The sequence below is a fragment of the Oreochromis niloticus genome, linkage group LG14 (assembly GCF_001858045.2).
Source record: "Oreochromis niloticus isolate F11D_XX linkage group LG14, O_niloticus_UMD_NMBU, whole genome shotgun sequence".
NCBI classification, from domain to species: Eukaryota; Metazoa; Chordata; class Actinopteri; order Cichliformes; family Cichlidae; genus Oreochromis; species Oreochromis niloticus.
Window position 1 is genome coordinate 11,569,208 of NC_031979.2, and position 20,982 is coordinate 11,590,189.

The 20,982-nt window shown below is 42.6% G+C and overlaps 1 protein-coding gene across 1 annotated transcript in view; it reads left to right on the forward strand.

Annotated features, from left to right (window-relative positions):
• Nucleotides 1–20,982, forward strand: part of LOC100706561 (cadherin-1) — a 69,462-nt gene that overhangs the window by 33,551 nt on the left and 14,929 nt on the right. Inside the window, exon 12 of the mRNA XM_025898518.1 lies at nt 18,579–18,721. Coding sequence (XP_025754303.1) covers nt 18,579–18,721 — 143 coding nt within the window. The remainder of the gene's footprint in view (nt 1–18,578; nt 18,722–20,982) is intronic.

Below are 20,982 nucleotides of genomic sequence, written 5' to 3' on the forward strand. Positions count from 1 at the left end.
TCGTTGTTGCTAACGACAACGCATAAAAACAAGCGCTTGTCCGTCTGTAGTGTGGTTATATTAAATATAAGAGAAAGAGAGAACTTTAGGAAATTAATATAGCCACTACAGTGACCATCAAAATAATGAAAAAATATTGCCGTAAACAGTTTATTTTGCGACACCACGAAACAAACGATAGCGTAAAATGAAACGATAGACGTTTTTCTATCGTCATCCGATATATATCGTTATATGGAACAGCCCTACTTATACCTTGATTGAACCAAAGTTTAAAGCCTGCATCCGCTCTACCAGGAGGAAAGCTGTTATTTCCAAATATTGGAGTGAACCTAGAAAGTTGTGACGTTTCTCCCAAGTAGTTATGTGTTTCATACCAGATCATTATAGTGTTTTTTAAAAAAGGGTTCTTAGTTTACTTAAGTAGTGTCTTCCTGTCGGCTGAATAAAGATATAAGTTAGGGGGACTGTGGACTCCATAGAAACCCTCGCTGGAGTCTGCTCATTAACAAAATAAAACATTGCCGCTCTGATTTGAGCAGCCCAGAAGTACCACGTTAAATTAGGAAGTTGTAAACCCCCTCTTTCATAAGGAGGGTATAGTAAAGAGATTCTGAGCCTTGGTCTTTTGTTATTCCAAATAAAGTTTCGGAATAGTTTTTGCAAATCAGAAAAGAAAGATTTTGGTGGAGAGAGAGGTATTGATTGAAAAAGGTAAAGATATTTGGGCAAAATTGACATTTTTAGTATAATATTATGACCAATTAAAGATATAGGTAATTTCATCTATCTATTTAGGAGTGTAGTAACTGACGTCGTTAAGGAATTATAATTGGATGCAAGAATATTTTCAATTGAGGGAGTTAATTTCACACCCAGATAAGTAAACCCATGTTCAGATCGCAGAAAGGGAGTGTTGATTGGAGGATTTTTTTCTTTCGTTTTTATTCAAAAATAATATTTCAGACTTATTAAAATTTATTTTTTAACCAGAAAATGTACTAAATGTATTTATAAGACTTAATATGGATGTACTGATTTGTTTAAATTGGTGCAGAACAGGATCACATCATCTACATATAGGGCAATACGGTGGTCAACATTGCCTACTTTAATTCCTGATATGTCTTTATGATTCCGAATTGCCCTTGCAAGAGGCTCAATTGCCAAAGTGAACAAGAGAGGTGACAAGGGGCATCCTTGTCTAGTTCCACAAAATAATCTGAATGTTGTGGAAAAAAGACTTAAAATCTCTGCTTGAGGATTGGAGTATGTCAATTGAATCCATTTAAAGAATCTGTTTCCAATACCAAACTTTTTCAAAACTTAAAATAAAAATGGCCATTCAACCAATTCCAGATGCTTTATGTTTAAAACTTGTAAAACTGATCATTTGCCCTCTCAGGAAAGCTTTAAAGGTCTCCCATTTTATAGTAGCCGTAGTTTGAGTTGTATTATAAGCAAAGTAATAATCTATTTGCTTTCCAATATTTTCCAAGAATTCTGGATCTTTCAACCAGAAAGATTGCAGTCGCCATCTAGTGGTAAATAATGGTAAGTTGGGTAAATTTAGTTGAAATGAAACAGTGGAGTGATCTTTTCTTTCTTTCTTTTTTTTTCTTTTTTCTTTTTTTTTTTGCCTGTCCCGTTTGGTTCTTTTGCCATCAAAATTATTGTCTAAAGGCGAAGAAAGATGCCCAACGGATTTACTTAACCAAATGGACCATCCCAGCCTTGCCGTAATGATCTATTTGATTCACCTTTTATTGTTTATTTTATTTTTTATTTTCACTTGCTAGATACAGCACAGACTTGAATGACGAAAAGAAAAGGGAGAAAGAAAGAGGTAAAAAAGAAAGAAAAAAACAGCGGAGAAGAGGGACGGGGATAAAGGGCAAAAAACAAAAACCAACAAAATAAGCAGACAAAAATCTCCCCCAATAATGAGATATCCCGGAAGTGACGCAAGGGACAAAAACAGATTTCTAAAAAATGATGGATTGTCATTATTGCATCCATATATATTAACCAAGTTCAATTTGTGTGAGGCTATCTCATATTGGACAATAAGATATTTGCCATAACAATCACTAATAATGTTAACAAGGTTAAATGGTACTGAGTTATGAATTACCTTGCAGAGGAGCAGCCAAAACAAACAAGCAAACAAACCAAAGAACAAAGCCGGTCTCTAATAATAAAACTAATAAAGTAGAAAAAATTAACTAGGTTGAAAGGTTATCAACATCCTTGCTGGGTAAATACCAAAACGGAGGTCCGGAATGCGAAGGGTTAACAGCTGGTTTTTAACTGGGTCAAATAACCTTTGTTGTTTATGGAGCTTCACTGAGAAGTCTGGAAAGAACATGACTCTCTTGCCCTTATAAAGTACACTGCCCTTTTGCCTGGCGATTCTTAGAACCCGAACCTTATCAGCAGAGTTTAAAAACTTCAGTATCACCTCACGGGGACGTGATGGATTTACTGTCGACTTTGAAGCATCCCGGGGTCTCCCGATTCTGTGGGCTTGCTCAATCACTATGGGTTCTGGGAAGGATTGAATCCCCAGCACCTCTGGGATCCACTTAGTTAGGAATCCACACATATCTTTGCCCTCTTCTCCTTCAAGTAGGCCCACCAAGCGAATATTAATTCTTCAGCTATTATTGTCTAGCTCTTCTACCTTGCGTGTGATTATCTCCAACTTTGTTTCCATAGCGGTGTTCGTAGCTTTAACAGCAGCAATGTCATCCTCGTTTGTTCCAATTCTGTCCTCTGCCAGCGTGACACGGGTTACCAAAGGTTGTATGTCACATCTCACGGCTTTGATTTCGGCAAGCATAGAATCACATCTTTTCCCAAAGTCTACTTGCATTGACTGAAGTATGGATGTCGGGACAACTTCGTTAGCATTAGCATGTGTAGTTAGCTCATCTTCCGTAACCTCACTAGCTTGTTGTTCCGGATCTTGGACAAGGCTAGGCTTTTGCTGTTTTGGATGTTGCTTCGTAGTTTTGGGAGGCATTGTGTTTTTGCCACGCGACTGCTCAGCAGCGGACCATATTAGCCACAAATGTATCACTGACCTCATAAGTGCTACAAACATTCAGTTTTTCAGTACCTGACAAACTGACAGAGGGGCTTGAAAAAAGACGTGTACAGTTTCCTCACACAGAATAAAAGTCTGTAAAACATCTCATATTTCCTTGTAAATTTACATAAATATTAAATTGGTGGAAACTAGTGATTTTGAGATCATTTTTTTGTAATTCAGCATTGTTTCTTAATTGTTGGTGATCACACTTACTTTAAAAAAAATGAAACTGTGTATCAGTGAGATTGGAACTGAAATACTATTTTTTATATAGCAATCAATGTCTAAGTCTAAGAAAAGAAGTGAGTAGATATTGGTTGATCATTTGAAGGTAAAACTGTATTATATATAATTTATTTTTGGCTCCACAGTTCGCTTGGCAAGTGAGAAGTTGTTGATTCAATTCCAGTCCACAATGCAAATCACTGCAAGGTTGCATTAGGAAGGGGATTTGGAATAAAATGTTGCCAAGTCAGAACAAGCAGAGCTATTTTTTTTGCCTCAAGCTGATAGGAGGGCAACAGTGACTCAACCACTAGATATTCATATGTAGATATGCATAACCATCATATGAAGAGCAGCATCTCTAAATGCACAGCACATTCATCCTTGAAGCAGATGGGCTACACCAGTGAAACATCACACTGCGTGACACAATTGTTAGCTAAGAACAGAAGATGGGAAGAATATTGTCTGGTCTGAAGAGCTGATTTGTGTTGGATGGTAGGATTAGAATTTTGCATAAATTTGGCATAAACATGAAAGCATGGCTCCATCCTGCCTTATGTCAACAGTTCAGGATGTCAGTGATGGTGTGGAAGATTTAGTCTTGGCACTTTGAGCCTCTTAATACCAATTGCATTTGAATTCCATGGCCTACTTCTGACCGTGTCCCTGCCTTCAGTGTACCAGTCTTCTTATTGCTGCTTCCAGCTGGATCACACACTATGTTACATCCTCCGGTCATCTCAAACTGGTTTCTCGAACATGACAGGGCGTGCACAGCTGACAAATCATGATACTGTCAGGTCAGTGTTGACCAAAATCTCTGAAGAATGTTTTCAATCAAAATAGGGTCCAGCCCAGCACTACCATTGATCACCAGAGAGCCGAACAGAATAAATTGGTTTTCTCTTTTACGAAAACACTTAATGGTAACAATAGATGTAACAATCCTAACAGAGTGTTGTTGATAGGTGATTGGCGTTACGTACTTCACAAATAACAGTTTGTAAATGTCATTCAAAACAAATGTGGTACACAAATATTTCTAAAAAAACAAAACAAAACAAAACAAAAAAACCCCAAACCTCCTCGGGCTATTTTATAGGTCTAATGAAATGTACCCAAGCTCAGTGTAAGCACAACATTTATCAGTCATAACGATAATGGATTATGACAAAAGTAGAACCATAAAATTATCAATGATGATGAAAAACATTTTGCCTAAAAAACAGAATTTGGAGCCCACGTCCACTGTCATAAGGATAGAGGCAGGGTACAATTCAATTCAATTTTCAATTTTTATTTATATAGCGCCAAATCACAACAACAGTCATCTCAAGGCACTTTATATTGTAAGGTCGACCCTACAATAATACATAAAGTGAAAAATCCCAACACTCATATGACACCCTATGAGCAAGCACTTTGGCGGCAGTGGGAAGGAAAAACTCCCTTTTAACAGGAAAAAACCTCTGGCAGAACCAGGCTCAGGGAGGGGCGGGGCCATCTGCTGCGACTGGCTGGGGTGAGACAAGGAAGACAGGATGAAAGACATGCTGTGGAAGAGAGTGAGAGATTAATAATAAGTGTGATTTAGCAGAGAGGTCTATTAATGTTCAGTGAGAAAGGTGACTGAAAAGGAAATACTCAATGCATCAGGGTCACCTGATCCAGCCCTAACTATATGCTTTAGCAAGAAGGAAAGTTTTAAGCCCAATCTTAAAAGTAGAGACAGTGTCTGTCTCCCTAATCCAAACTGGAAGCTGGTTCCATAGAAGGGGGGCCTGAAAACTGAAGGCTCTCCCTCCCATTCTACTTTTAAATACTCTAGAAACAACAAGTAAGCCCGCAGTGTGAGAGCGAAGTGCTCTAATAGGGTGATATGGTACTACAAGGACATTAAGATAAGATGGGGCCTGATTATTTAAGACCTTGTATGTGAGGAGCAGGATTTTGAATTCAATTCTGGATTTAACAGGAAGCCAATGTAGGGAAGCCAATACAGGAGAAATATGCTTTCTCTTTCTAGTCCCTGTCAGTACTCTTGCTGCAGCATTTTGGATTAATTGAAGGCTTTTCAGGGAGTTTGATAATAATGAATTAAAGTAGTTCAACCTAGAAGTAACAAATGCATGAACTAGGTTTTCATCGTCACTCTGAGACAGGATATTTCTAATTTTAGAGATGTTGCGCAAATGGAAGAAAGCAGTCCTACATATTTGTTTAATATGTGCATTGAAGGACATATCCTGGTCAAAAATCACTCCAAGGTTCCTCACAGTGTTCCTGGAGGCCAAGGTAATGCAATCTAGAGTAAGAATCTCGTTAGATACCATATTTCTAAGATTTTCAGGGCCTCAATGACCTCAGTTTTATCTGAATTAAGAAGCAGAAAGTTAGAGGTCATCCAGGTCTTTATGTCTTTAAGACATTCCTGCAGTTTAACTAATTGGTGTGTGTTATCTGGCTTCATGGATAGATTGTGTGATAGTGTCATCTGCATAGCAGTGAAAATGTATGCTATGTCATCTGATGATACTGCCTAAGGGAAGCATGTATAATGTAAACAGAATTGGCCCTAGCACTGAACCCTGTGAAACATAACTAACCTCAGCATGTGAAGAGGACTCTCCATTTACATCTACAAATTGGACGCTATTAGATAGATATGATACAAACCACTGCAGTGCAGTACCTGTAATACCTACAGCATGCTCTTATAGCATATTATGGTTGACAGTGTCGAACGCTGCACTGAGGTCTAGCAGGACAAGCACAGAGATGAGTCCACTGTCAGAGGCCATAAGAAGATCATTTGTAACCTTCACTAAAGCTGTTTCTGTGCTGTGATGAGCTCTGAAACCTGACTGAAACTCTTCAAATAAGCCATTCCTCTGCAGATGATCTGTTAGCTGTTTGACAACTACTCTTTCAAGAATTTTTGATATGAAAGGAAGGTTGGTGATTGGCCTATATTCAGCTAAGACAGCTGTGTCTAGAGATGTTTTTTTAAGTAAAGGTTTAACTACAGCCAGCTTGAAGACCTGTAGTACATAGCCAATTTTTAGAGATAGGTTGATCATATTTAAGGACTTCTTTGAGCAGTCTTGTAGGAATGGGGTCTAAAAGACACATTGATGGTTTAGAGGAAGTAATTACTGTAGTGTCAGAAGACCCTTATGAGAAAAACATCGAGGGAACAGTTTACCCTGCCCGGGATAGGGTTACCGGGGCCCCGCCCTGGAGCCAGGCCCGGGGAGGGTGCCCGAGGGCGAGCGTCTGGTGGCTGGGCCTTAGTCCATGGGGCCCGGCCGGGCACAGCCCGAAAAGGGGACATGGGCACATCCTCCCGCAGGCCCACCACCCGCAGGAGGCGCCGTAGGGGTCGGGTGCATTGTGTGCCGGGCGTCGGCCAGGAGCGGAGGCACTGAAGCAGTTAAACAACTCCTTGGTGGCAGAGCCCCTGGTGTGGATGAGGTCCGCCCCGAGTTCCTGAAGGCTCTGGACGTTGTAGGACTGTCCTGGTTGACACATCTCTACAATGTTGTGTGGAGATCAGGGACAGTACCCCTGGACTGGCAGACCGGGGTGGTGGTCCCCATCTTTAAGAAGGGGGACCGGAGGGTGTGTTCAAACTACAGGGGGATCACACTCCTCAGCGTCCCTGGGAAAGTCTATGCCAGGGTGCTGGAAAGGAGAGTTCGTCCGCTAATCGAACCTCAGATACAGGAGGAACAATGCGGTTTTCGTCCTGGTCGCGGAACACTGGACCAGCTCTTTATCCTCTCAAGGATACTTGAGGGTGCATGGGAGTTTGCCCAACCAGTCTACATGTGTTTTGTGGACTTGGAGAAGGCATTCGACCGTGTCCCTCGGGGTGTCCTGTGGGAGGTGCTGTGGGAGTATGGGGTGTCTGGCCCATTGCTATGGGCCATTCGATCCCTGTACAACCGTTGCAAGAGCTTGGTTCATATGGCCGGCAATAAGTCGGACTCGTTCCCGGTGGGTGATGGGCTCCACCAGGGCTGCCCTTTGTCACCGATTCTGTTCATAATTTTTATGGACAGGATTTCTAGGCGCAACCAAGTGGCGGAGGGCTTTCACTTCGATGGCCTCAGAATCTCATCTCTGTTTTTTGCGGATGATGTGGTTCTATTGGCTTCATCGAGTGATGGCCTCCAGCTCGCACTGGAACGGTTCGCAGCCGAGTGTGAAGCAGCGGGAATGAGGATCAGCACCTCCAAATCTGAGGCCATGGTTCTCAGCCGGAGAAGGGTGGAGTGCCCACTCCGGGTCGGGGATGAGTTCCTGCCCCAAGTGGAGGAGTTCAAGTATCTCGGGGTCCTTGGGAGAAGGGAGCTGGAGATCGACAGACAGATTGGTGCTGCAGCCGCAGTGATGCGGACGCTGCACTGGGAGAAGAGGGAGCTGAGTGTAAAAGCGAAGCTCTCAATTTACCGGTCAATCTACGTCCCTACCCTCACCTATGGCCACGAGCTGTGGGTAGTCACTGAAAGAACGAGATCGCGGATACAAGCGGCGGAAATGGGCTTCCTCCGAAGGGTGGCTGGCCTCTCCCTTAGAGATAGGGTGAGAAGTTCGGCCATTCGGGAGGGGCTCAGAGTAGAGCCGCTGCTCCTCCACGTCGAAAGGAGCCAGCTGAGGTGGTTCGGGCATCTGACAAGGATACCTCCTGGGCGCCTCCTGGATGAGGTGTTCCGGGCATGTCCCACCGGGAGGAGGCCCCGGGACAGACCCAGGACACTCTGGAGAGTTTATATCTCTCGGCTGGCCTGGGAACGCCTTGGTGTTCCCCCGGATAAGCTGGAGGAGGTGGCTGGGGAGAGGGAGGTCTGGGCTTCTCTGCTTAGGCTGCTGGCTCCGCGACCCGGCCCCGGATAAAGCGGAAGAAGATGGATGGATGGATGGATGGATGGAATTACTGAAGTTAAGTCAGAAAGATCAATTGTAGAAAAAGACTCTGAGTACCATTTATACTAATTTAAAGTAGCTGTAGATAATGTTACATCTGTGAGATGATTTTGAGTAATTTTCTTCTAATGGTTAAAATTGTATTTGTAAAGAAATTCATGAAGTCATTACTAGTTAATGTTAAAGCAGGGGTGTCCAAACTTTTTGCAAAGAGGGACAAATTTTATAAAGTGAAGATGCCCGGGGGGCCAATGGTTCCTTTTGACATTTTTTTCCATAACAAAGTTACATGAAAATATAATAAAGAACAATTTTAATATGTACCTAAATAAAAGACACTCAGGCAAGCATTTACAACTCTAAAGACACAATTCTGCCTTTCATTTATATCTGGAGAGTCAGACAACATTGAACAAACTGTATAGAATACCCTAAATTTCCATGAGTTTGCAATATCTTTGCCTCATGAACATTTTAAACAGGAGTTATAAGTAATGAAAAGTGTTCTGTTATCATTAAAGTTGGGTTTTTTTTAAAGTGAATTTTGCCCTTGACTTTTACAAGATCTTTCAGAAAGCCAAGGTTTTTCACATCTACAGGAAGATTGCACAACTGCAAGTTCACTTGCCACAAGAAATAAACACATATGTAAATATACACAATATGTACACAACACACTCAACTATGAATTAAGAGCATAACATCAACAATTAAAACCAAATCTTAAGAGTTTAACAAAATACGTATTCTTTTGTGGATTGTGCTAAAACAGAAAGAACTAAAACATGCATAGCAGCTCTCCAGTACAGAATTTGGACTTCCCTGGACTAATGAGAGGGGTGATACTGAGATCTAGATTTTAGTAAAGCAATCTGGTCTGGTTTGAGGGCAGTGGTTAAGATGCGGAAAATATCACGCAAGTGGGAGTCACTCATCCTTGATCTCAATCGGTTCTTGTTTAAGTTCATGACAGAGAATGTTTGCTCACACAAATATGTGGAACCAAATAAGCTCAGCATTTTCTTAGCAAGTGATTGCACTTCAGGAAACCTGTCTTTGTCTAGCTGCCGATAAAAGTCAACAAGAGAACACTGCTGGTGTTTCGTGGCACTCATCGTCACACTGCAGCTCAATGAGCTCCATCTGAAGCTGCAGAGGAGCATCATCAGGGTCCACGGAGAAGGGAGATGAGAAAAGCAGCATGTCTTTTTCAATAACTGCAAAGTCCTGAAAGCGTTTGTTAAATTCCTCAGAAAGAGACGCGATAGCTGTTGCATAACTCTTCATTTGGACATTAATGTCCATTGGGAAACTGTCAATAACCCCTTTCAAAGCTGTGAAGTGTGCGGTACAGGGCTCAGTTAGGGACAAGTGTCTTTGGAAAAGTTGCAGTTTGGTTCCAAAGGCCTTGATGTGAGCGTATAATTGGCTCACCACTGCGTCTTTTCCTTGAAGATTAACATTCAGCGCATTCAGATGCTTCGTAATGTCAACCAAAAAAGCCAGATTTGCCAGCCATACAGGATCAGACAGTTCTTCTTTGTTGTCCCTTCTCATCTAAAAACTATCTGATTTCCTCTCTGAGAGAGAAAAATCGCTGTAGTGCAGACCCCCGACTTAGCCACCTCACATCGTTGTGATGAATTATGTCACCATATTCAGCCTGGATGTCATGCAGAAACTGCTGATACTCTTGGTGGTACAGAGCTTTAGAGCGAATACAGTTGATTGTCTTTGCTACTGGTTTCATAACATCATCAAATTTGAGATGTTTGGCACAGAGAGCCTGCTGATGAATGATACAGTGAAGTTTAACAGCATTACCTGCTTCTTCGCTGACTTTATTGCAGATCAGTGTGCACCTGCCATGACGCTTCCCTCACCAGCCATGGCAGGTGCACCATCAGTAATGATCCCACAAACTTTACTCCATGGTAGCTTCATATCATCAACAGCTTCACAAACACAAACGAATAAATCCATTCCTCTGGTTTGACCCTTAAGGCTTTTGAGATCCAGCAGCTCCTCTGTCGCATTCATCTTGTCGTCGACTCCTTGTAAAAAAATCAGCAGTTGAGCAGTGTCAGATGGATCGATGCTTTCATCGCAGGCTAATGAGAAATAATCAAAATCCACTCCTCTGTCCCCCAGCTGTCTGTGAATGTCTTATGATATATCCTCAACTCTTTGTGCCATAGTGTTGCGTGCCAAGCAAACATTCAGAAATTCTTGCTTCCTCTTGGGCCAAATGTTCTGCACCATTTTCATGACACAATCTTTGACAAACGTACCTTCAGTGAAAGGTTTGCCATGTTTAGCTATTAACATACCACTTTGTAGCTGGCTTTGGCTTTTCGCTGTTGGAGTTGCTTCACTTTTTCAGCGCGCTCACTCCCTGTTAGCTTGTTATATGTTGCAGCATGTTTAGCCTCATAGTGTCTCCTAATGTTAAAATCCTTAAACAAGGCAACAGTCTCTTTACAAAAGCGCTTTGAGGGACCCGAAAAGCGCTATATAAATGCAATTCATTATAATTCATTAAATCAGGCAAACACAATTGCCTCGAATTTCAGTAAAAAAATACTGCAATTCCCACCGCTCCTGAAAGCGGCAGCTCTCACTGTCAACCTTTCTCTTTTTTTGTCACCATGGCAGAAATGAGCAGAGAAGGGTGGGCTCGCAGCACAGGTGCAGGTAACAAAAAAGAATTACACGTTTAAAGTCATGATTTATTTATTCAGACTAAGAAAGTGAGCCATAAATAATACATAATTAGACTGAAGCTGCGGGCCACGTGACTTTGGACATGCCTGCGTTCAAGGAATGGTTGGCTCAACAGAGCTCTGACGTTTTGTCAGCCTGGCTACAGTGCTGAAGAGAAACCTAGGGTTGTTCTTATTTTCTTCAATCAGTGATTGAAGAAAGGTCCTATTGCTCACCTACAAGGCCTTAAATGGTTTGGCACCTTCTATACCTCTTTGACCTTTTGCACCTTTATGTTCCACTCCGTGCTCTCTGATTTCAGGATTCTGGCCTTCTAAAAGTTCCTAAAGCCAGAAAAAAAGACTATCAGAGAGTGTGCTTTTTCTTTTCGTGCCCCATTTTTGTGGAACAACCTCCCTCAAGATATTAGGCAGGCATGCTCTGTGGAGGTTTTTAAAACTAAGTTGAAGACCCACTTGTTCGCCCTACATAGGGGTGGGTTTTGATTATTGATTTATCGATTATAATCAATTCTAGCTTGGATAACGTGATATTGATTCATTAAAATCCTGAATCGACTTTTGAATGAGAGCAGCTACACAAATTCTGCACAAAGACGTAAACACAAAGCACGGACATGCCGACGTATCGGAATCAGTGAGATGACGCCTTTCTCACCCGATGGCACGGACACGGTCGGGGCTGGAAGCCAACAGATTCTGATGTTTCGGCGGGTCCACACTTTGTGTTTAAGCCCTTTTTGCACTAGATTCTGAAGCTGCAGGTTTTTATCTCTCTCCAAACAATATTGACTGAACCAGCAGCAAAAGAAGATCCAAACTACGCTTCACATTTCGCTTCACATCAACATCGTCATGAATTCCCTCTTACTTTTGCTGTTTTGCTTCCACTACGATAAAAATCACACTTCATGCAGCGCTTGCTCTCTCTCTCTCTCTCTAAAAATCTGTTTTCTGCATTTTTCGCTTGCTTATTACGCACAAGTCTACCGTTGTTTACAGCGCTGTCAACCGCTGTTTTTTTTTCCCGTTTTACTTCCGAAAAGAAAGGCTCATTTCTGCTGTTCAATAGGCTACTGAACAAATTTAAACATTTCTAAAATTATACAAAATTGCAAAACGCTTTGTCTCTAATGAAACATACTTTGCTCTGCTTCACTTCAGCAGCATCAGGTAATGTTCATATGTTGATTAATGGTTTTCTTTCGTTTTTGAACTATTGGAGAATATTTTTATGAATCAAAGAAAAGGGCAGACTTCCATCAAATATGAATTCTGCAAACATTAATCTCCTGCTAAAACCAGGCAAAGACCCTGTATATCCCTCAAGCTATCGTCCAATATCCCTTATAAATGTAGACCTTAAAATAATCTGCAAAGCTCTCTCGAAGAGACTAGAGAAAATAACCCCCCTCTTAATTCATCCTGACCAAACTGGTTTCATAAAAGGTAGGCACTCATCAACAAATACACGTAGATTACTTAATTTGATAGACTACTCATACAGTAAAAACCTTGAAACTACAATATTTTCTTTAGATGCAGAAAAAGCGTTTGACAGAGTTAACTGGAAATTTCTATTTGCAACTTTACACAAATTTGGTTTTGGATCTTCTTTCATCAACTGGTTAAAAATATTATATAATTCCCCAACAGCTTGTGTGAGAACAAATGACCAGACATCCTCCAGCTTCTGTCTCCTGAGGGGCACCAGGCAGGGATGCCCACTCTCCCCTTCACTGTTTGCAATTTTTATCGAACCACTAGCAGCAGCAATTAGACAGAATTCAGTAATTAAGGGCATAAAATGCAAGAATGTAGAACATAAAATCAGCCTTTATGCGGATGATGTGTTACTCTTTCTCCAAAATTCACAAACCAATATCTCTGGGGTGATTGAACTGATAAACTCTTTTGCAAGAATATCAGATTACTCAATTAACTGGTCAAAATCTACAGTCCTTCCGATTAATTGCTCCTTCCATAATTCCTCTTCTACTCCACTGCAATCGGGAAATATAAAATATTTAGGTATTAATGTATCTCCCAAGCTTGCAGATCTAACTAAATTAAACCATATCCCACTTTTAAAGAAGGTAGAAGGTGATCTGGCTAGGTGGAAATGTCTACCCATATCACTCATGGGAAGGGTTGCCGCTATAAAAATGATGGTATTACCAAAAATAAATTATTTATTCTCAATGATCCCAACTAAACCGCCGCAAGATTGGTTCAGATCTCTAGATTCATATATGTCCAAATTCCTTTGGAAAAATAAGCCCCCACGTATAAGCTTAAAAACACTACAAAAGACCAAGGATAAAGGAGGATTAGAACTACCTAACTTTCAGCATTACTTCTTAGCCAACAGGCTTCAGTTTATCTCAGGATGGCAAAAACATACCCTCTTAGATGAACCTTGGCTAGATGTAGAACAAGCACTTTGCAATAATCTAGAGATTTCAGATCTACCATTTATCAGCTCAAACATCCAACGACATGAATGCTTCAAAAGCATCAACATCAGCTCTTCTCTGACAGCGTGGTGGGAGTTTCTGAAGTTGACAGAGTCTTCATTAATCCCATGCAAACGTACACCTATCTGGAACAACCCTGACATATTACAAAACAATAATATGATAAACTTTTCAGATTGGAGTAGTAAAGGAATCAAATACTTAGAACATATACTAGAAGGAACAGAATTTATCTCATTTGACAGACTAGTTACACAATATGGGATCAACAAGAAAAGATTTTTAGAATATCAACAAATTAAATCCATAATAAATAAGAGATTTAAACCGGGTCAAGTTGAACTACAAACGACACCAAGTGTGGTTCAATTTCTTACTCTTAAAACCCCCAAATTACTATCCAAAATATACAGAATGCTTTCTAAAACAGATGAATCAATATCACTTCCTATTGCAAAATGGGAAGCGGATTTATCAGTTAACTTTGACCAAAACTTCTGGTCTCAGATTTGCTTAAAAACCTTTCATCTAATTAGAAATCCCAGTCTTCAATTAATTCAATACAAAATACTACATAGAGTGCACTATACAGGCCATCGGATGTTCAAGATGGGCTTTACGTCTACCAACAACTGCTCACACTGCCAAACCAATTCACCGGACAATTATATCCACGCTCTTTGGTTCTGTCCACCAGTTCAGAAGTTTTGGCGCGAGATATGTGAAGACTTATCAAAGTGTCTGAAATGTAACATTCCAACTTCCCCTTTAGTATGTTTGTTGGGCAGCTTAGATAATGTCACTCCGGAAAAGAATATAGCCCATATGGTTTTCACTGCCCTATGCATAGCCAAGAAAACAGTCCTCATGAACTGGAAAAATAAAAATAATCTTAATTCTAACCAATATAGAAATTATTTATTAGATTACATTAGTCTTGATACAGCCTCTGCCACCACATCAGATCAATTTCTCTGGGCTCCTTTGATCAGCTCCATCACCTAGTGGGGGTGGGGGGTCTTAGTTTGGTCCCACCTTCACTGTTGTGATTGGTGTGGGGGTAGGGACAGGCTTAGGGCATCAGGGGGTTCCCCGGGAGCATCTTCCTTGGGGGGCTCAATCCGGGGTAGCGGTCATGGCCAATTAGGGGCTCTGTTGGCTCTTAGGTGACGGTTTCCTCGTGGCTGCGTGCAGTGGGGCTAGGGGAGGGTCTGTGCTGACGGACGTGGGTTACTGACCTGGTAGCCTGGCTGCCCCTGGGTGGGTCCGGGATGGGCGTGAGGTTCTGGGGGCACTCCGTCTCTGGGCTGGGGCCCTGGCCAAGCCTCAGGGGCTTGGGTCCTGGTTGGTGTGTTGCCGGGGTTGTGGGCGGGTGGGTGTATGGGGACCCAGTCCTGGCGCGGGGTGCCGCCTGTGCATCGAACCACCTGGGGGGCTCTTCAACTGGTGGGGGAGGTTGTCAAATCCTGCAGGAGATTTCCTCTCTTCAGGAACTCTCTCTGCAGGAGGGGGAGATACAGGAGAGGTGGAGGAAGATCTCAGCCTGGGCGTTTATTGTCTTGTGTAGTCTGGAAGATGAGTGGATGATGGGGTGGGTGCAGTTTTCTCTGTGGTGGGGTCGGGTGGACTGTCCCGGGCTCTGTGGGGCTGGGCGGCGTTGCTGCACTGGGCCCCGGTCCGGATGGGCCTGGGCCCCCTTTCCCTGGCGGGTTGCAGAGTATGGGGGTGCCTACTGGGGTCAGCGGGGGAGCTGGCCCCAGGGAGGGGTCACTTGCCCCTCCCTTCCTTCCCTCCCCATCTCCAGCTGCCTCCCTCTTCCCGCTCCACCACAATCACCCACACATGCAGGGCCTTGGGGTAGGGGTGTGTCACCAGGGTGCAGAGGAGACATCCCCCCCCTCTGTCCCCTTCTGGCTGCCTCTGCCTCAATTTTATCCCACAACTTAGACATTCACATTACTCACACTCTCATTACACATACATATAGGATCTTGGGGGTGGGCACGCTACACGGATTCCAAATTACCATCAGGGTGTACACCTCACCCCTGGCGTCGTTGCCCACCTCTCAATTTTAAATACACGTAGACATTGAGGGCTAGCAGGAGGGGCTATACGCTTACCTGCTGCTCTGGCAGGTAGCTCCATGCCCTCCTGGGTTTTAAATGCACCTTAGAACACACATACATCAACACTACATATGAGCGGGTGGAGGGAGGTTTGGAGTCTTCCTACACCCCGTTCTCTGCGGCCTGCTGGAGCGGGGGGGCTAGGAGGAGGAGTTGGCCGTCCGACTGGGGTCTGGAATGTGGGGCCTCCCTGCTGCTGCGGAGTCGGGGCAGTCTGCTTCTCCCCACCGCAGGGAAAAGGGTAACATCACCTGGGTCTGGGCGCAGTTTCCCCTCCAGGGGCAAGGGTACCTAGACCCGGGGCTTAGAGTACGCTTGGGGAGTGTGATTGTGTGTACAGCGTCTCTTTATGTCCGTCTCCACGTTGGGTGAGTGTTGAGTAATTGTATATGAGAGCATGAGGGTGGGAATAGATGTTTGTATCTGTGTGTGCCTGTTTGTCTGTGTCTATATGTCAGGTTGGGTATCAGACGCCACCTCTCTGGGGACATCTCAGGCCCTCCAAGGTTTGGAGGCCCATCTCCCCCCACCACTTCCCCTGCCGGTGGCAGACGCCCTCAACAAATCTGAGACATCGGTGCGTTGGTGGTTCTTTGTGTCCGGGGGTGGGCGCCCAGGTACCCACCGGCTCACTCCTTGGCGGCTGCTTATCGGGGCCTGGAGCCTGGGGCTCGCTCGGGCCACTTCGGGGATGGGGTGCCCTCGGCCTCTCGGCCCGGGGCTCGGTCACTCTGGCACAGCTGGCTGCCGGCGGAGCTCACGGGCACGTCACTGCAACCCCCCCGGCTTCTGCTCCGCGGCTGCTGAGTGACCCCTCATCTGGGACTCTCCTCAGCTCTTTCTGGGATAGTGGCGCGGCTGCCCCTCTGTTGGTCTTCCTTGGTCTCTTGTGTTCTGGGGGCCTCTGGATGTCTGGAGTTTTGATCTCCTCCATACCTGCTTCATGCCCTGGAGGATGGGGCAGTGGCCCCCCACACCCTCTAGCAGATCATTACATGAAGGAACCTTTTAAAAACAAGCGCGTTCATGCTCACAGGTGCACACACGGGTGATCACACACACAAACTACACCCTTTTTGGCTCCTACCTCAAAGCACACTGTGCGCTGTCGATCTCACGTGCTGCACAATAATGTTTAATATTTAGTATTTACTGTCATATTCCCATAGATCAGGGGTCCCCAATCCCTGTCCACGAGGGCCGGTGTCCCTACAGGTTTTAGATCTCACCCTGAGTCAACACACCTGAATCACATGATTAGTTCATCACCAGGCCTCTGGAGAACTTCAACACATGTTGAGAAGGTAATTTATCCATTTAAATCAGCTGTGATGGATCAACGACACATCTAAAACCTGCAGGGACACCGGCCCTCGTGGACTGGGATTGGGGACCCCTGCCATAGATCATTGTGATGTTGTTTATTACTCTCGTTTTCTTCTGCTTGCTTTCTTTTTTTCTTAACAGGTGATCCAGGTGATCGATATATGTATTTTTTGTCTGCTTATTCTGTTGGTTTTTGGTTTTTGCCCTTCTCCCCCGTCCCTCTTCTCAGCTGTTTTTCTTTCCCTCTTTCTTTCTCCCCTTTTCTTTCCACCAGTCAAGTCTGTCCCGTATTCAGCAAGTGAAAATAAAATAAACAATAAAAGGTGAATCAAATGGACCATTACGGCAAGGCTGGGATGGTCCATTTGGTAAAGTAAATCCGTTGGGCATCTTTCTTCGCCTTTAGACAATAATTCTGATGGCAAAAGAACCAAACGGGACAGGTTAAAAAAAAAAAAAAAAAAAGAGAATATTTTTATGGTCATCTGCTATAAAACCCCAGGCCTTCATGTTTTTCCGTGTTTTATCCTCAGTTACTTTGACACAAAGGCATCTGCTGTGATGCTTACACCTTTGATAAAGTCTCGCAAGTGTCAGCTTTTTTTTATAGATATAAAAATATGGAAATGTACTGATACGTGATCAGAATTATAATATTTCTGACTGTCTGAGGCAAAATTTCCCCGATTTAAATCGAATCGTGGATCAAATCGATTCGGGACCTTGTGAATCGGAATTGAATCGATTCTAGAAATCCGTGACGATACCCAGCCCTAATCCTACATGTCTTAATTCTATGCCTTTTATTTTTTAAATTCTTATCGTTTTTAACTTGTATCTATGTATGTAGACTTGTAGCTATGTATCGCTTTTATTTTTTTATTTTTTTATTTTCAAATAGCTATACACTATATAGCTAGCACTTTGTTTTTACAGCACTTTATAAATAAAGTTATTTTTATTTTTATTATTATTATCATTATTATTATTATTCACTCTCATACACAGTTAGCCTGGCATGCAGGTCTTTGAACAGTGGGAGAACTTGTAATACCCAGAGAGAACATGTCCACATGTCCACTAACTCGGGACCTTCTTGCTGTGAGGTACGAGTGCTAACCACCATATCACCTCCCAGAAACTGCAAAGATAGCAGAAACCCTAAATACTTAAAAGTTAAAGCTCAAAGTGAAGTCTGCAGATTTCTTGTTCTGTCTAAGCAACTGTCCAAAAAGCAGAACAAACAGATTAATTGTCCTCATGTGCGGCAAATACAACCACAGAATGCTTTCTGTTGTGGTAACGGAGCACTGAATAGTTGTATACCCTCATAATACAATTGGTTTCTTTATAAAAGCCCCAAATATAAAGAACGCGAGAGACCTATAACAGTTTATTTGTCTAATTACAGTTATCATAACAACATGGATTAAACCTGAGGGAAAAATTAAGGGATGAAATAATGATAATAGTAAGAAGAAAAATAAACTTTATTGTCCCTCGTGGGAAAGAGTGCTACACTGAGATTCATTTGCATATTAAAAACAGCCCAACAAATGTTCCCAAGTCCAAAATCAAATAACACATTATGCCATATTTTGAAACATGCTAATTGTAATAATCCTGCCTGCACAGTATTACCATCTTTCTGTGACTGTCTCTCGATGTACAGGTACAAAATAATGAATGACCCTGCAGGCTGGCTGAATGTGGACAAGGACACAGGCCTTATTAAAGTGAGAAGACTCATGGACAGAGAGGCCCCCTTTGTCACAAACAACAGATACATCGCAACCATCGGTGCATATGATGATGGTAGGTGGGAGTTAAGACTGATGCAGATTATTATCATCATTTGATTCCCATACACAATGACCACTGATATGATTTCATAAAATGACAAGTGTCTGAATAATTACACTGGTAAACAAGTGTTTTGCTGTGGCTCTTTAACCTCTACTTTAACAAATCTGGACAATGTCAGAGATGAGTGTGGGGAAAGAGTTCATCAAGACACAAAAGTGATATCAGGAAAAATTTAATCTGAGCATGATGTCACCTATCATATTGGTTGCAGTACAAGCACAAAAACAAGTGCCTAAGATGTGTTTGTGCACACTGACCTCATCTTGTGGGTTGTTTTTTCCAAAATAAAGACATTCAATACATTCAGTAAGTCCTAAGTAGTACATTATTTCGGTCGGAAATTCTTAAAATTCCGGACATTGTGTTGATTATTTTATATTGATATTCAAGTGTTAAAATGTCAGTGAGACAAAGTGTTGTTAAGACAAAAAAACTGATGTGCAAGCTTAAATCTGATTTCATATCTGAAATCAGTGCTTCAAAAAAAGGAAAGAGAGATAAGGAGTTGGTGTAAAGCTCTGAGTTGCAAACAAAAGGTATTTTATTGTTCACTGGGCTAAGGTATGTGTGTGTGTGTGTGTGTGTGTGTGTGTGTGTGTGTGTGTGTGTGTGTGTGTGTGTGCGTGCGTGTGCGTGTACTTTTTCTTCTACATAATATAAATTCCAGTGCAAACAGATGTTCCTGGGATGCTCACAGCTAATAACATTGTAGCCATTTATTGCAGTGCCCTCAACTATTTGTGTGTGAAAGATGAAAGTCTCTGAGCATTAAAATGTTGACTTTATTCCACTTTGTTGGCCCTTCTGGGCCAACTCGGAATGGCTATGGTTCGGTTCAAACGGAAAGGCTTGCCATCTTCCTAGTCAGGAAGAAATCCAGGTCTCACGATCCCACAAAAAAAACTAGCCTGTAAACAACGGGGCTATTACTAATTCAATTCAATTCAATTCAATTCAATTTTATTTATATAGCGCCAAATCACAACAAAAGTCGCCTCAAGGCGCTTTATATTGTACAGTAGATAGCACAATAATAAATACAGAGAAAAAACCAACAATCATATGACCCCCTATGAGCAAGCACTTTGGCGACAGTGGGAAGGAAAAACTCCCTTTTAACAGGAAGAAACCTCCGGCAGAACCAGGCTCAGGGAGGGGCGGCCATCTGCTGCGACTGGTTGGGGTGAAAGAAGGAAAACAGGATGAAAGACATGCTGTGGAAGAGAGACAGAGATTAATAACAGATATGATTCGATGCAGAGAGGTCTATTAGCACATAGTGAGTGAGAAAGGTGACTGGAAGGGAAAAACTCAATGCATCATGGGAATCCCCGGCAGCCTACGTCTATTGCAGCATAACTAAGGGAGGACTCAGGGTCACCTGGTCCAGCCCTAACTATATGCTTTAGCAAAAAGGAAAGTTTTAAGCCTAATCTTGAAAGTAGAGATAGTGTCTGTCTCCCGAATCCAAACTGGAAGTTGGTTCCACAGAAGAGGGGCCTGAAAACTAAAGGCTCTGCCTCCCATTCTACTTTTAAATACTCTAGGAACAACAAGTAGGCCTGCAGTGCAAGAGCGAAGTGCTCTAATAGGGTGATATGGTACTACAAGGTCATTAAGATAAGATGGGGCCTGATTATTTAAGACCTTGTATGTGAGGAGCAGGATTTTGAATTCAATTCTGGATTTAACAGGAAGCCAATGAAGGGAAGCCAAAACAGGAGAAATATGCTCTCTCTTTCTAGTCCCTGTCAGTACTCTTGCTGCAGCATTTTGGATTAGCTGAAGGCTTTTCAGCGAGTTTTTAGGACATCCTGATAATAAAGAATTACAGTAGTCCAGCCTGGAAGTAATAAATGCATGAACTAGTTTTTCAGCATCACTCTGAGACAGGATATTTCTAATTTTAGAGATGTTGCGTAAATGGAAGAAAGCAGTCTTACATATTTGTTTAATATGTGCGTTGAAGGACATGTCCTGGTCAAAAATGACTCCAAGGTTTCTCACAGTGTTACTGGAGGCCAAGGTAATGCCATCCAGAGTAAGAATCTGCTTAGATACCATATTTCTAAGATTTTCAGGGCCGAGTACAATAACCTCAGTTTTATCTGAATTAAGAAGCAGAAAGTTAGCGGCCATCCAGGTCTTTATGTCTTTAAGACATTCCTGCAGTTTAACTAATTGGTCTGTGATACCTGGCTTCATGGATA